Raw genomic sequence first — 17,232 nt, 5'->3', positions numbered from 1 at the left:
TGCTGGCATCAACCATTCCTGTGGGCACTGCTTCAGTCTTGGGGCTCTGCAGTTCCTGAGAGCAGGATGCTCATCCAGCTTCCCTGTGGCCATAGGGACACTCTTCAGTTTTGCCAGTGGATCAGATAAGTCTTATCACCCTGAGTACATGCTCTTGTCACCTCACCTCAGAGTCTGAACACTTAAACTATAAAAAAAAATGCAGAAAATGAAACCTACTGTTAAATGGAAGACTTTAGGGCTCAAAATAAAACATGTAGGGGAGGACCTGTGGCTTCAAAATGGTAAAGTTGCTCTAATTCTTTGACATAGTAAGGGAAATTCCCTTTTTCAAAGGAGTGTCAGAACTCCACATTGGTAATTTGTTAGCAAAACTTCCAATGGCATGAACTGCAGAAACAGGGATTAAAACTTGTTCCAGCTAAAATTGTTACTAGCTAAAAATATCTTGAGCCCTGTGAGCTGTGGTAGCTTGTGGAGCACTGGGATATAGTCATGGATCATAGTATATATAGTAATGTAGGCATATTTATATTTAATAAATAGTCATCTTTAGTGTAAATAGGAAGCTTTAAACCCCTTCAATTAACAGCCAGGTTGGACTTTTTCTGGAATTTTGGTTGTATTCCAGGTTACAATATTTCTGGCCATTGAAGCTGCGGATTAACAAACTGTAGATGTGGTTTGTAAATCTAGTCATGGCTGTTTAGGCCTGTTTTGGCTATACCCTGTCAAAACATGGACTATGTTTTGACCCGTCTCTTTTGTAGCTTCACACTGTCCTTCTCACCACATGCTGCAGTTGTCACATTGATGGCATTATCCTTCACATTCCCTGCTCTTGTTGTCTGTCCTCCTCTCCAGCTCCATGTGATGTTCTTGAGCACTTTTTGGTTCAGCCAGGTGACTCCTGGTACATCCCATGGACATCTTTACTGTCTCCCCTTCCCTGAACCCATGGAAGTTTTCACCTTCTCTGTCCAGCTAAGGCATTTGTAGAAACAGATGCAAAAGCAAAAAGTATCTCCTTGTCTGCCAGTGCACAAGGGTGAAAGTCTTTGCTGTGACTTGCAAGAAGGGGAAAAAGTGGTGTCAGTAAAGGGAAGATGATTTCCAGGTTGCTGCAGTTTCCTTTCCAGTGCTCTCAGTCAGTACTGGGTGTTGGTAGAGGCACCAAGTTGGCACCAAGCACAGGTGGCTGCTCTGGTTTGGTTTAATTGCAGTGTAACTAGGTAGAGTGCTGTGGTGGTTGGTTTAGGGAGTCTAAAATGGCCATGTGGGCAGTGGTGTTTGAAACTACTGGAAGATAGACTGGAACTAGGACAGTTGGGAAAAGAGGGCAAGAATTTCAGAGAGGCAGCAGTGCAGTGCCTGGAAATGGCTGTCAGCTTTCGTCATTCAAAAGAGATCTTAATGTTCATTTTGCTACTTAAATACATTTGCAATATGGTTTAACATCTCAGTCTCATGTTTTCTGCTTTGAACTCCTTCTTATCCTTTTCAAACTGTACCCTGTGGCTCAGCTGAAGTTCTGCCCCACCTCACGCCCAGTGTGCCCCTAAGATCAGGAGTGTTGTAGTGCTCAGCACTTCTCACTCATTGCAGAGGAGTTCACCTGAATGCCCGGACTCTGCTGCACATAGCACAACATCTACACAGCTCTAACCTGGGAGGAAGTCTTGTCCCAGTTCCCTTGGGGTATGTTTGCTGAAGGAATTAAAGCAGCAAAACCAATCCTTACATGTGACTACATAGAAATTCAGAATATTTTGCTGATGATCACAGGGATGTCATATCAGAAATCTGACCGCATCTTCAGGAGCAGAGAGCTGATACTTAGAGGAAGTGTTCCCATCTCGTACAAGTGTAAATAAATTCCACAGAGGCAACTTGAACCTTTTGCGGTGGCAGTCTTGTGTTCAGTCAGGTTAGAACTGTGTCATGACAGACTTTGGGGCTGTTTGAGCTCTCTAGTAACTCTGATTAGTCTTATCCAAGACTGGATGTGTTGCTAGCAGGAAAAGCTGTTGGATTTAATAACTTAGAGTCACTAACAAGACTATTAAGACATTCAGCAATAAGCTCACATCCCTTCCAAAGCAGCAATTTAGCATTTGTAGTGTAGTTTTCTTAGAGTATTTCCTAAATTGTGCCACCCTTTAAATGCTATTGGGAGAAAACTGAATTTCAAATCTGTAAGCAGATAACTAGAGCACAGCTATAATAAAAGTACTTTCTACTGATTGAGAAGTCTGGAGAGATTGTTGTCCTTCTAGGAAAGAGCTTATCCTGCATAGCTTTGTCCTGAGGCAGCACTGTCAGCAGCTTGCATGGGCTCAGGGTAATATATGGGACATGAACATGTTTTTCACCTTAACCTGCAAGGAGAGAGGGGAAGGAGTGTCTGCAGCTGACTTCCTTGGGACTTAGAGGGCCACTTTTTGGTGGAAAGACTGTGAAAAAGCATGTTGGTTATTTCTTCATCTCAGGTCAATGGGCCCCTCAGTTCAGGAAGGATATTGAGGTGCTGGAGCAGGTCCAGAGAAGAGCAGTGAGGCTGGTGAAGGGACTCGAGCACAGGTGCCATGAGGAGAGGCTGAGGGAGCTGGGGGTGTTCAGCCTGGAGAAGTGGAGGCTCAGGGGAGACCTTATCACCCTCTGCCAACTCCCTGACAGGAGGTTGGAGTCCGGTGGGGGTTGGTCTCTTCTCCCAGGGAACCAGCAGCAGGACAAGAGGGCACAGACTCAAGCTCTGCCAGGGGAGGTTTAGGTTGGATATTAGGAAGAGATGACATTGGAACGGGCTGCCTGGGGAGGTGGTGGATTCACCATCCCTGGAGGTTTTCAAGCTGAGACTGGATGTGGCACTTAGTGCCATGGTCTAGTAATGACGGTAGGGTTGGACTCGATGATCTTTGAGGTCTCTTCCAACCTGGTTGATTCTATGATTCTGAAGGTTAAAGCTCTTGGCTCCTCACTCTGGGGTCCTCTGTAGCAACTTGATGAAGTGATGGTGGCTATGATAGAGGTGATTTTGGGTGGTTGTTCTGTCCCTCCTAGACCTGTTAAAACACATTGTGAAACAGTATGACAGCTGACTTGCTTGTATTAGTAATGCTGAGCTCAGTGTGCTTTAAAGAATACATATTGGAGAATAAATCATCTAAAGACAGTCTTTTCCACACCTTGTGGGTTAAATTAAACTGTAAGGCTTAAGCAGAATGTGTAGGCTTAAATTAAAACTTATCTCCAAGTCTGCAAAGTAAGAATCCCTGTTGCCTTAAATGGGAGAATGAAGTGTTCTAACAGGATTACAGCTGTGCTCAGCCACTTTCAGGGAAAACCCACACTTACCCTGGAACGTGGCAAGTGGATGTGCAAGACTTAATCCTGCGCTGGAGCACTTCTGCAGTAAAGGTTGGACTAACTTGCTCTGTCCTGTCCCACTTCCCCCTGTGTTTTGTAACTAAGGAATAATGGAGCCTGTTGGAATGTGCTGCAGGGCCCTGTCTGGTGAGGGCCAGTGAGTAATCTCAGCCTCATCCATGCAAGAGTTCAGCTCCCACTGTCCAAACTTCCATGCCCAGTGTGGATTTTCTGTGATGCTGCTCTTCAAGAACCACTTCACTAAGACTTACTGGGTGGGAATTCCAAAGTGCCCAGCATCCTAAATGAACTGGACCTTACTAGTGCAGCTTTCAGAACTGGAAATCTGGTTTCTGATCATCCTCCTGGATTTTAGTTTGCCTGTTGTAGCACTTCCCCAAATAACTGGGGGTGGCTCAGGCTCTCCAGGTGTGCTGAGTTGGGGTTCTGAGGGAAATACCCATTTTTCATTTCAGCTCTCAGCTGTAATGTAGCCACTTGTGCAGCTTCCCAGTTGTTGCTCCAAAGGAGGCTGTAAAATAGGAGTGCTGCTGGCAGGTTGAGGGATGTGATCCTTCCCTTCTGCTTGGCACTGGTGAGGCTGCAATTGGAGCATTTGTCTAGTGCTGAGCTCCCAGGACAAGGAAGGCATGGATGTATGTGCTGGAGAGAGCCCAGTGAAAGGCCATGGAGGGACTGGAGCATCTCCCATTGTGAGGACAGGCTGAGAGCTGGAATTGTGCAGCCTAAAGAAGAGGAGGCTTGGGGAGATCTAATGAGTGTCTGTAACTACTTGAAGGGAGGGTGAGAGGTGACAGACTCAGAGGTGTCCAGTGGCAGGACAAGAGGCAGTGGGCATGAACTGAAGCACAGGAAGGTCTCAGAACAGCAGGAAACACTTTGTCTAGTTTTTAAACTCTGAGGATACTGAGCACTGGCACAGGTTGCCCTGGGAGGTGGTGGGACCTCTCACTTTTGAGATACTCAACAGCTACCTGGACACACTCATGGGCAGCCTGCCTGAGGTGGCTGTACTTGAGCAGGGGCTGGACAGGATGGTCTACACTAGGCCACACTTAACTTCTCTTCTTTTGTTACCAGAAATTGTTGAAGTGACTTAGCAGGAATTCAAGTTGCTTTGAAGGCAGAAGTTTAAACTGCTCAGATTTAAAGGTACACTTGCTGTAAGGTTGGGGAGGATTGCTGGAAGAGTTGGAAATGGGATTTAACTCAAGCAGAGTCCAAAGTTGGTCTACTTTATTTGGCTGCATCTTTTGCCTGTTCACAGCCGGGAGTCAGTCACTGGAACCTGATGTGATGTCTTCACTCTGTTTAATTGTACAAACTTAACATTTGTCAGTGCTGATAAAACTTTGACAACTCCATGCCCCAAGAGTTTCAAGGCTCTGTGGCCTGAAACTCAAAAGTAGTGACTGTATAGCAGAATGCTCCTTCCAGAAGTTAGGTTTCTGCCTAATTTTGAGGAATAGAGGTGAAAGTAGCAGTGGACCTTGATGTGGAGGTTGCCAGGCTGATCAGCAAAGGGGTGCTCACTGCTGAGAGGAGCAGGACAGCTGGATAAAGCCTCTGCAGTGGAATTAAGAATTCCCTAGCAGCATTGTGTCCAAAGCTCCCATCTGTGCTAGCAGAGGTGCCTCAATCCCCAGCACACCAGGCTCAGTTAAACCTGAGCTGACAAACTTAGTTCCCTATTCAGACACTTGGCTGGGTGAGGAGGCACATTGCTGTCTGCCAGAGCCCATGGCCTGGTCTCCGGAAGGGGGCAAATCTCTTTCCACAGAAAGCCCTTGCAGGCACAATGTTTGCATTCACCTGGGACAGAGCAGGGGTGTGTGCTGCTGTCATGGCTGTGAACTCCTGATGGCCAGGGATTGATGCTTCCTTGTTTTATCCAACTGTTCCATGGCAATGAATGACCTTTTCATTATATGTTGATCCCAAGACTCCTGTGCAACTTCTGCTGGGACAGAGAGCTGAAGAAGTGTCATCCATCCTGGCATGCAAAGCAACTATCTCAGCACCTACCTGGTGTTTTAACAACCATTTTGTTGGTGTAGTCTCTGTGCTTGCTTAGAGATGGACCTTTACTCCCAAATGGGTTCCAAATGGGCTCCTCTTGGGAGAGCAGTAACTGCACCAACAACTGTTGGATCAGGGCACAGGAGTTGTTTCTTCTGGGTAGCTCATTACCAGGGAAGAATTGGTGCTTATCTCCCTGCTGTGATTCAGATGGAGATTCCATTGCCCCTCAGTTGCTTTTCCTTACCCTGAAGTGTCTCATGGATGAGTGCTTTACTGGAGCAAGTTCAGTGTTCCAGCTAGACCAGTGACTACAGCGGCTGTACCCTGTGTCAGGGGACAGCTGGAGTGGTGCATATTAGACTAGTCAGGCTTTCCAGACCAGGTGAATGATCTGGGGGTTGTGTTGGGAAGATGAGGAAGTGGAGATGGTGACCAGCAGCTTTTAAGTGTCTCTTCACTTCTGAGTTCCAGGACCTTTAATATGCCTGTGAAATTTGGATGAGCCAACAGATGTTCCAGTAGGCAAATGTGCTTTAAATTGTGTTCCCCATTGCTTCTTTGGCTAGTGCTGGAAGGATCTGCGGAGAGCTGACATCATGGATTGTCCTGACTAGTAACTGAGCTGCTTCTTAGCACAGGAAACTCACCCATGGAATTTACATATGGAATTTGCATCTACCCACACATTCAGTCTGAGGTGGGGCAGAACCAGGAAGGTGAAGCTGCTCATGGGCTGCTCTTGGTGGGGTGAGGGCACAGCACAGCAGCCTGATGAGAAGATGAGGTGGATCGCACAGGGCTGAACTGTAGCTAGTCTTGTTGACAAGCTGCACATGGCATGATTTTCTGCTGGAGAAATTGTCCTTGAATTTTGGTGTTATGTGCCTTGTAAAGGAGGAGCTTGGATCTGAGTTGTGGTGTGCTGGGCCTCATGTTGCATGTTATTCAAGTGACCTTAATATTATGTGTTCAGTGCTTGTTCTGCCTGGTGAGAGGACATTGGTATCACTGCTCTGTGAGGAAAACTGAGCCCATTTTTAGAACCACTTTTTAGCAGCCTTTCTGCTTGCTGAGGTTGGTTCCCCCATTCCTCAGTATTTGGGGAGTACTTGGTCTGTGGTAGTCCATGGCAGCAGGAAGCTCACTAAAGAGTAAGTTGTATTTGTTGTCTGCAGAGATAGATGGGGAGCACATCTGAAGGGTTAGAGGTCAAATAAAACCAAGTAAAAGGTTTTTGAGTGAAAGGAAGCTTTAAACTGAGAGTTTTAAGTTGCTTAGTGTTCTGCTACAGCCTGGATAACTGTCAGCTATGAGTGAAGAGATGAGAAATAGCTGTACAGAGTTACTGCAAGGGATGAACTCATTGAATCAATGGAAGTAAAACTTCTTTCACTATTACTGGCAAAAATCTAGACCGAAATTGGCAGAGTGCACAGTTCTGGTGCATCAGTGACAGGCTGAAAAGTGCTGCTTTCAAGCTGCTTGGCCTGTGGTCATGCAGGGTGAATAGGACAAGATGTACAAATGTCACTTGCCTTGTGTAGTTATCCAGCCTGATTCTGTCACTCCAAAACTTTTTTGGGAGCTTTTTCGTTTTTTTGCTAATGTCTTTGTCATTTCATTAGTAAATGTCAAGGCTTTGCTATGGAATTCATTGCAGCAATATATGATTATAGAAGAGGTGTTCTGGTGAGTCTCTGCTTCAGTGTTGTTTAATTCATTACTCTGATGCATCAAAGGACTCTGATACACAACTGACATATTTAAGGATTGTTTCCTCTTTCCCCTTGCACTTGGCTCCTTAGACTTTGAGAATGTGCCTTTTCCAGGGGGTGGTTCTGTGGTGGTCTTGGAGGCTCTTTATGTTGGTTGGTCTAACACGTGTATGCGCAGTGCTCTAGTGGAAAGCCTTGAGGGAAACTACCTGAATTGATTCTGGACCAATACCTGGGTACAGCAGGATATTTAAACCAATTTAGATATGTAGTTAAAAAATGCTTTTCTTGCTGAGGCTGTGCAGTTAAAAAGGGAATGATGTGAAGTCACCAGCAAGAGGGAGTGTTCATTGTGTTCAGACAAGTCCTTGGTTTTTAAAGGACTGTGGCAGGATAGAACTTGAGGGAATAGTTGGTGGTGGTCCTTGAGATCCTTCAGAACTTGATGGAATAGTTAAAATTGTTGACTGGAAAACTTGGATTGGAATTCCTGTGGCTTCCCTTGAAGGCAGGGGACAGACTTGAGCTGTCTCACTCATCCTACAGCTGAAGAAACTTCAGTCACCAGAGCAGTGGAGTGTGGTAAATACAAAGGAATGAGCTGCAGGAGAAAAGCTGGAAAAGCAGCTGTTTTGAAGCTGTGGTGACCAGGAGCAGCTGGGTGAGGGGCACAGGTTCCCACTGAGCACTAATGTGGGCTGTACTCAGAGTACATGGGGGAACAGAATTGGTGCTGGAGCTGTGCTACAGGTGCTAAACATGCTGTGTCCCTTGCTAAGGGACAGCAGGTCAGGAGTGGTGGCTTCTACAGGCCTCCTTCACACTCTGGAGCTCTGTTCTGAGAGGGACCTGGATAAATGGTCCAAGTGTCAGTTGGTGGTAGAGGATAATTAATCTCTTAACTCTCTCGTGAGTGTACAGTAGAAAATTGGGGGGAAAAGGGGGAGGAAGTTACACTTTATTCTAGAACTAGAAATATGTTCACTGAAATCAAGACCAGTTTATTACCAAACTTTTTCTGGAAACTTTGAACTTGGAATTGATAATTCATTAGCGAAGGGCCTATAGAAATAGGTGGGAAAACTGAACTGATTGGGATTTGAGTTGTTGGTGCTCACACCACAGAGCAGCTCCCTCAGACCTAGGGAACCTTTCACTTTGGTCCCACTTTGAACAAACCCTCTTCTCCACTTCCAATGTGTATCAGACCTATTTCCCTCTTCTCTCTGGAGGGTGCTGAGGCACTGGCACAGGTTTCCCAGAGAAGCTGTAGCTGCCCCTTCCCTGGAAGTGTTCCAGGCCAGGTTGGATGGGGCTTGGAGCAACCTGGCCAAGTGGAATGTGTCCCTGCCCATGACAGAGGGTTGGAACTACATGAGCTTTCATGTCCTTTCCAACCCAAACCAATCTGTGATCTGTATTGTGGCCTCTTGTTTTATCCTATCTTAACTCCTTTGTTTTTATGAGCTGTGTACTGCTTCCTTTCATTTTCCATGGATAGCTTTGCCTCCTGCAACTGATGGGAGTTGGAGCAGGTTTGTTTAGTGCCTTCCTCACTCCTGTCATCTCCTCCTTGCTCAAAGGCTGCTCTGTGACAACTCTGCATTGCTGCTATTGGTGAAGGGACATATGGAGTGGCACTGTTTGATCCAAACAGGCTGAGAGAAGGGAATGTTTGGCATTTCTGGGAGGGGGACAGGATGTCCCTGCCATGCCAACATGTAGTGTTGTCCCAATATGCTTTGCTTGTAACTTCCTGCTTTCTCTCCTCTGGTGTGAATGTAAGAATGTTTGTGTGCTATTTGTGGCTTTGCAGCAGTCTCCTGGCTCCTTGTATGGCTGAGGGTTGTCACTCTGCCAAGTGGGATGTGGCTTCTGGGATATAGGCACTATATATTTAGAGTTGAACACTCAAGTTCTAGGGCTTTGTGGTTGGGAGGAGGGCAGGGAGTTGGGTGTGCTTGGGTTATTTTGAATGCTATTCTGCAGTTAATCCATCTCTACCTTCCTTACGCTTGGAAAATAAGTGGATAAAGCCTCATCATTCTCTGCAAGACTAGGGTATTTTTCAACAGATCTTCAGGGACAGGTTGGATGGGGCTTGGAGCAACCTGGGCTAGTGGGAGGTGTCCCTGCCCATGGCAGAGGGTGGAACTTGGATGAGCTTTAGGGTCCTTCTAACCCAAACCAGCCTGTGATTCTTAAGTAGCTGTGAACAGCCCTTGCTTACTTCATTTCAGTTGGATTTGTCTGCTGTTTGACTTCTGGTGTGTGATTCTCCAAGTCATTTAATAGTGTGATTTAGGGCAAAGCTGCATTTCAGGTGCAAAAGCAAAGATGGTACCCAGGAAGGCTTTCAGGTCTGGGTTAACCTCTCGAGGAGGTTACTCCTTGTGATACTGTGGTCGTGTAAAGTTGTGTAGTTCACTGGTGAAGAGTCGTGTTCAAAATCACTTGGCTAAAGTACATGGGATTGCTGCACCTTGGCAATCTCACACCAGTGCTGCTGATGCTGCTGGTTGGAGGGGAAGGAAGTGTGTGGGGCTGACTTGTGCAGGTGTCCTGAGCTGCACTGCAACTCTAATTCAGTATCTCTTTTCTCTCCCTAGTACTTTTGTCCATCTGTTCTCTGTTGTGTGATCCCAATCCAGATGATCCTTTAGTGCCTGAGATTGCACGGATCTACAAAACAGATAGAGAAAAGTGAGTATGGAAGCCAAAAAAACATGTAACATTCTGGACAGGGCAGAAGCCACACTTTAACAGTCAAGGGGGATCTGAAAGGCTCTGCCTCTTGGAAAAGAAGGGAGTGCAAAAAGGCAAAAAAACTGTGGCATTTTCAGGGCTTTATTTTTCCTGGGATCTGCAGTGCTGCTCTGAACTGCTCTAATCCCATATAGCCAGCAGAGGGAGAGCAAGATACTCCAAAGGGAGAGTATTCCATGCCAGCTCTCGGCCTGGAATTGTACAAAGAGATAAGAAAACCTCCCCGTGCCACCTGCACTTGACAGCACAAGGGAAGAGCAAGTGGGGTAGAGGTGGGGCAGGAGGACTCCAAAACGGCAAGAATAGAGAAGCTGTAGTGTTAATAAACACTTTTAACAGCTTAATGATGTTTTAAACACTTCCTACCTCACTGTTCCCTTCCAGTTCTGATCAGGGAAGGGAAAATGATCCACAAATTTGCCTACTCTGCTGCATCCTTGAGGATGTGTTAGAGAAGTTGATGCCTTCTGTTTTAATGGGAGCTGCAAGAGTAGCAGCACATTTTGGAGACAGTCAGCACTGCTTGCATGCAGGACTCCTTCCTGTTTTTTCACAGAAATAGGGAAATAAATTTGGGGCTGAAGCATAAGGACTTGCTCCTTGAGTAATCTGTGAGCAGTGATGCAAAGGAGAGAGTCTGAGTGGATTGTCAGGTGGTTTGAACTAATGAACATTGGGACTAAATTACAACATGAGAACCAGCTTGGGGTATGCAACTATAGGAAAACTGTGGCTGTAAGTGTCTCACTCTACAACTTCTGTAGAATGAGAACATTTTACTTTCTGTTGTGAGAAGCTTTCAGCAGCACTGTTAATCACAACTGCTTTGTTTCACACAACTATCCTGAGCTTCCTCTGCCTGGAAAGGGTATTTGGGTGCCAAAGCCACAGGGGTTGAGAATTGAAACATATTCTGCCTTCAGAATTATCTAATGGACAAATCACTGAGTCCTGATAGTCATCAAAATAGCTAAGTGCCATGTGGAGCAACAAACAGGGCTGTTGGGGTTTGGCAGAGGAGTGGATGGGAGGTACTGGGATGAACTTCTAAGGGAAGGAGGAGATAGGAGGGACATGTTACTCTACTTCCCAGAAAGCCCAAATGAACCCCTGCAGTAATAGCTTCCCCAGGGGCACAGCAGATAGGAGCTGGGGGAGGCACAGGCAAAGCCTGCCTGAGAATCCTTTCCCCTCAGCCCTGTTGTTAGCTCAGTTTTGTGGCTCCAATCCTAATGTCCTGTTGTAAATATGACCAGGAATTTCTTTTCCACAAAGCACTGTGGGTTCTGCTGTTTCCCTGTTCACTTAATATTTCATTTTGCTCTTCAATTTTACAAACTGCTGCTAGCACTGGAGAGAATGTGAGTTGATGCCATGTGTAGACAAGATTGCTGGAGCTGAAATGCTGTGCAAGATGTTAAGTAAATCCTCTTTTTATACATACAGGTACAACAGAATAGCTCGGGAATGGACTCAGAAGTATGCGATGTAATTAAAGAAATTATTGGATAACCTCTACAAATAAAGCTAGGGGAACTCTGAAAGAGAAAGTCCTTTTGATTTCCATTTGACTGCTTTCTATGAGCCCACGCCTCATCTTCCCCTGTGCACATGTTTACCTGATCCAGCAGTGCTGCGTGTTGTACATACTTGGAACAACAAACTAGAAATACTGTATTTCCCCGTACCAACATTGACTCCTAGCAGAGAAGTGTGTGTGTGAAAAGCTGGTTCTTCAGTCATAACTTTGTGAGCCTAAAAGCATTCCTTGCTGAGTTCAATTGGGTAATCCAATGGGAGTGGGAAAGGTGGGGTTCAGATTGCTTAGGGCTGGTGTTGCTGATCCATGAAGGATTGGAAGTGGAATCCTTTTAAACTCATAACAGTTATGAAAAGCAAGGTGAAGAACTTGAAGCTGTTTCTGTATTCATTTTATTCTGAAGGACCTACACCTTAGGTAAATGTTATGACCAATGAGATAAACTGTACCCACATCCTGTGTTTAAGGTCTAAGTTGAACCAGTCACCATTTAAATGGATTGGAGCTATTAGTGCATCAAGTGATGTTGATTTGTTTCAACTCTCTCCCTCCCTTCATACTTTTTTTTCGGTTTGTATGTGGTTTCTCAGTTAATACCTAGCTAATAGCTCTTACTTTTTCTTAAGTTTTTTTAACTGCTTAGGTCTTTCTGGATGTAAGGGTAAAAAACGAAAACAAAAACAAATCCATTTGACAGAAAACTTGTGTGTATTTAAAGACCCAACTGCTCCCCTGGAGCTTGTACGTTCAAGAATGATTAATCTGTGTAATAAACTGATTACTACAGTCATTACATATAACTTTGTGTGAATAGGCTTTTAATTTTCAGAGCAGTTTGTTACAGGCTTAAACTAACAGTGGATTTCTCTCTAAACAACTTTGGGGTTGAAGTCATGAAGCAGTTTGGTTTGCATCACACGAGGCACCTGAAGAGGCAAACAGGAGCTTGAGCACTTAGATGAAATCAGGATGTGTAGTGTGCCAGGAACTTGACTGTTAAACCAAATAAGCAGTTTACTAAATGAGAATCAGAGTGACATTTGACAAAGCCTGATGGTATTACTCCCACTTGCATGGGACCTAACACAATGCATATGTACTGTAGGTAAGTGAAACCTTATGTAACTAAAATAATGGATGTAAAAGGGTAAAAAAAAAAAAAAACCAAGAAAAAAAACTTACCAAACACATCAGCACAAACTTTCATAAAATGTAGCTTTTACATAATTACTTTGCACTAAACATTTGCAAATGTTCATACAGTTTTAAATTGTACTTGTATGTGTCTTTTTTTTTTTTTTTTGGAACAAAGTCTTCACTTGAATCTAGTGAAAAAAAATGTAGTTTGAAACTTTTCTTTGTATACAAGTGTATTTGCCAGCATCATTGGTGTGACAGTAGGTGAGTCTGCAAGTTTATCTCCTCTTAGTAGAATTGTAACCCAAGCCATCGGGCAGGAGAGGCTGGAGCTGCCACTCTCTGGCCACAGGGGCTTTCCCAGCCATTCCCAAATGCATCTTGACACTCTTGCACAAACGAGGAATAAATGTCCACTGCTTTTGGTCTAAATCTGTTCCACTTGTCTCATGATGTCCTCGTGTTCGCAGCGCTGGTGTCAGGGGGAGTGCTCAGGTGTGTCTGTCCCCAGAGGCATGAGGGCTCTGCTGGTATTGGGGACAGGGTAACTCCAAGGTGGAGCAGAGCCTCCCTAGGAAGGGAATGGAGCATGTGGCCACATGGTTGAGTGAGGTGACAGCTGCAGGGGAGGGGGAGATTGGTGTGCAGGGCTGTGAACCTCAGTGGTGGTCACCCTTGGCACTCATGTTGTCCACAGGGTGTTGGTGTTGGACTGGGTGAAGAGCTGTGTGGCCCTGGAGAACACCTGCTGCATGGTCAGAACTGGGGTGTAAGCTGGTGGCTGCTGTTGTGGCTTGGGTTTGTCACTTTCACTGAGCTGTTGTAAGCTGTGGCTGTGCTGCTGCTGGACCCTCCCACACCTTGGCCGTGGTGGAGTTGTCCTTCCAAGTGTCTGCACGGGGTCACTGAGAAGTACAGGGAGGGTTGGACTAATTTGCAAAAGTCCTTTGGGGGATTCACTTTGCAAGGGATGATTTTTGTGGCAGATGTGGCTGGTCATCGGCACTGGAAGAGATCAGAGACCTGTGGGGAAGAGAGATGAGGAAGCAGTGAGAACTGAGGGAGCTGAGGTTTCCCTTTCTGGTAGGCAGAAGTCATACACAAGGTGACAGGACATTAATAAGCCATAGACGCATTGAAATTGTCCTGAATCCAGTAGCTTCAGCTTGGATAATGCATTAACACATCTGCTCAGGCTGGGATGAGTCTCACTTGCAGTGAAGTGTTTTATCAACAGCTCAGACTCTGCTGATGGCATGACCACAGCTGTGGTGTGGGAAAAGCAAGTCTGGTGGTGGTTGAGGAGGGAGGATGTACTCTCCCTTGTGTGGGTTGACCATTTGTTGTTGGTTGTGCTGTGAGCTAGATTAAGGAGCCTTTTTTCCTAGGATGTCACTGAAAACCTGACCCAGCTTAGCTATTTTTGGGACTAGAAACTTACTGTGCATTGAGTATGTTGTGATGTCAAACAGCACACGAGGCCAGAGGCTCTGGTTGTTGCCTTCCTAGGAACTCTGAGCTTGTCATGTCATCAACTTTTTCTGTCCATATCTAGTCTTTTACCTGCTTTAGTATTTTCAGTTGCCTGCTTCCCTCTGCATGGCTTTCCTTGCGCTGGGAATTCCATGGATATAGATTGCTCATGCAATTTCCCTGTTTTCCTATCATATGCTAAGCAAATGTGCTTTATTAAACAAAGTGCTGGGCTGCTCAGATCCCCCCAGCAAAGCTGGAACACTGTGCCTGGATACATTCCCTGTGCTCATCAGTGCCTATCCACTGCATGGAATGACCCAGAGGAGGAATGTGATCCCGTGTGTTTGGGAACCTCTTCTAGCTCAGTGCTGAGCAGCTGCTTGGTGTGCAGGACTTGACTTAAACATTCCCATGGCTCAGAGCCTGACCTCCATGGACCTGCAGACTGGAATGGATCCTGGGCAGTACTGGAGACCTGATAACTGCTGGAAATACCTGGCTTGGCCTTCAGTAGGATGTGCTGCTGCTTCTCTATCACAGCTTTTTGGCAAGGCAAGTGATTTACTTTGAATGTTTTGAGTTATTACCATGCCATCCCAATGCTGCCAAGTAAGCTGCATCTTGAAGTGTCCTCAGGCTCTTCTGTTCAGCCTGCACCCATCAAATGATGTAGAAAAACCAGCAGGACTGAGTTGGGTATGATCTTGTGTCCTCTGTGTGCTCAGCAAATTGTCCCCTGTCCTGTGCCTCCAAGAACTGTGGCTTTCCTGGTGTTTGGTAGCTGTGACTGCTGACAGTAATGCCTGGATGTGGTTTTTGATGGTATTAGTCATCTCCAGCAGTGAAATGGCTCCAGGGCTGCTCTTGTTCTCAGTTCTGATGTATAGGAGAAGATCAGAAGCTTAAAGGAAGGACAATGGGAAGCTTTGCCCAGTTAAAGGTGGATTTCCTCATGCCCTAGCAGCTCTTGCTGGGAGAGCAGGGCAGGAGCTCTGGGAGTGTGGGAGGTACTGAAGAAAACTGCTCAAAGCAATAGAACTTCTTTGTGTTGTTGCTCTAAAGAACCAGGATAACAAACCACCTCTGAATGTGCTCAGTGCTCCCACTCCAGGTGTAGGAGCCCTGGAGTCAGGCTCCAGGTATGACAGTGTCCAGGCAGAGCTTGGACATCACCTTCTGGGAGAATAAAAGCCCAGAGGTGTATCTGAGTGGAGGGAAGGCTGTCCTTGTTCAATACAGAACCTTGGGGAAGTTTTCTCACCCCTTCAGCACTGGGAAAGCCTCCCTCTCCTACAGAGAGCTGGAGTGGAGTTTCACTCCCCTCAGTTACCACCACCTTCCATTCCTTGGCTCCTTTGGGTGGGCTTGGAGCAAGTCTGTGCTCAAAGCTGCAAATCTGTTGTTGAGGTTTGCTGAAAGGTTTCCTACAGAGAATGCACAGTGATAAGAGTGCTGAGGGTGCCTGTGGAAGGTGTTAAGCAGGACACATCCTGCTGTCCAGCTTTCAGGTTGCATTGAGACCACCCCCTGTGTGAGTGACCATGCTGAGAGGCTCCAGGAGGGATCCCTGCAGCCCATCCTGCCCTCACCTGGAAGTGTGTGTGACTAGATCTATGCTAACACTACCTGTACTCTTGTATTGTGTTGCAATTTGATCACCATTAAATAATTCCCTTAAACTCACTGTGGCTTGATTGCTTTTATTTTGCTTTACCTGTGCCTTTTACCCATTTCTTTTGGCTCATCTTGCTTCCTTTCCTCTTGTGGCTGCTTTGTCCCTTCCCTGTGGTCCTGCAGCCCTGTGCTGTCCCTCTCAGCCATCTCCTGTCACCTTCATCTTGGCTTTTTCAGCTTCCTGCAAAGCCTGGCTCGCTCTGACCATGGGCAGTGCTTTGTGGGTGACCTTGAGTGGCCTTGGTGGTCTGCTGACATCTTCATGCAGAGATATGTGTGCTCAACCAAGCCCAGCACTGTCCCCTTCCTGCTTGAAAGTTGTGACTTGGTAGCAAGTTTGGTACTTTGATTTCATCACAGACTGCTGCCAGTCCCCCTGTCCATGATCCAGTGGGCTCACTTGGGTAAAACTGGGATCAGCTCTAGAGCAAGAGCACAAGGCACATGTGGTGTTGGGGGAACCTCTTGGCTCTTCAGGGGTTCCCATAACTCATTACTTCCTCTGATTTGGCACCCATGGGTTCTATTTTATTGTGTTTCTGCTTCTCAGTCCCTCACTCTACTTCCCTGTGTGAGAATGTTGTTTTTAAGGCTGTACAGTCAGGTGAAACCTTCTTGGGGTGAGTGGGGGTTGGATGTATTTACAATTCCTGGCCCCCACCTGGCTACAGCATCCTGTCAGGGAATTGGAGAGTAGAAGAATGACGTGGTGTCACCAGAACTTCAAGGAAAGCACCATTGTACTTAAAGCTTAGCCTTGGCCTGTCTTCCTTCTGCTCACCTGTGCAGCTGGACAAAGGATGCTCCAAGATGTCCAATCCTCCAGTTAACCTGTGCATGGCTTCCCTGATCTGTTCCCCTTTTTTTTTTTTTTTTTACCCTCCTTGCCTGGCACTGTGTGGGATAACAGCTCAGATTTTCAGGAAAGCAGATGGAATTGAGCAGAGCAGTTGGTGAGGACACATGAGCAGGGACAGTGAGGTGACAGCAGCTCCTGGATGTTGTCAGGCTGTTTTCTGTAACTAAGCAGGTGCATGTGGTGACTCACCTGTGGAGGTAAAGGTGTGTGTGTAGCCCAGCTGTGGCACCTTGGCCCAGCTGAGCTGTCAGCTGTGCTCTGGTCCTGCCAAGTCAGTGATGGGATTGACCCTGCTGGATTTACCACTTGGATAAAGCTCTGTGTAAGTTGTTTCCTGTTATGACCCTAAATACCACCATAAAGCACTCAGTGTTTCAACTTCCAATTCCTTCTTGGGAAGTGCTGATGAAAAGCTGTAGGAACTTCTCCAGATCCACACTGGATGCCTCAAGGAAGGATGGGCTTTTGCCAAGTGGATTTTATTGTGTTTGTTCTGAGGTCACTGTTCGCACCAGAGAATCATTGAGGTTGGAAAAGACCTCTGGAATCAGAGTCCAATGCTTGCAGTCTGAGCTGACATAGAACAGGTAAGCACAGACATTTAGATGCTAAAATCTTCCCTTAAACCAAATCTTGCCTGGGTCAAGTAACTCACA

The 17,232-nt window shown here is 46.1% G+C and overlaps 1 protein-coding gene across 1 annotated transcript in view; it reads left to right on the top strand.

The window, feature by feature from the left end:
- The window catches only part of LOC103804991 (ubiquitin-conjugating enzyme E2 D2), an 18,735-nt gene extending 5,736 nt beyond the window's left edge, over nt 1-12,999 (top strand). Inside the window, exons 5-6 of the mRNA XM_009077622.1 lie at nt 9,734-9,827; nt 11,337-12,999. Of these exons, the coding sequence (XP_009075870.1) occupies nt 9,734-9,827; nt 11,337-11,382 (140 nt within the window). The 3' untranslated portion in view covers nt 11,383-12,999. The remainder of the gene's footprint in view (nt 1-9,733; nt 9,828-11,336) is intronic.
- The last annotated feature ends 4,233 nt before the right edge of the window (nt 13,000-17,232 follow it).

The sequence above is a fragment of the Acanthisitta chloris genome, unplaced genomic scaffold (genome assembly GCF_000695815.1).
Source record: "Acanthisitta chloris isolate BGI_N310 unplaced genomic scaffold, ASM69581v1 scaffold25266, whole genome shotgun sequence".
In the NCBI taxonomy this organism is placed as follows: domain Eukaryota; kingdom Metazoa; phylum Chordata; class Aves; order Passeriformes; family Acanthisittidae; genus Acanthisitta; species Acanthisitta chloris.
This window is presented reverse-complemented; position numbering and strand designations above follow the sequence as displayed.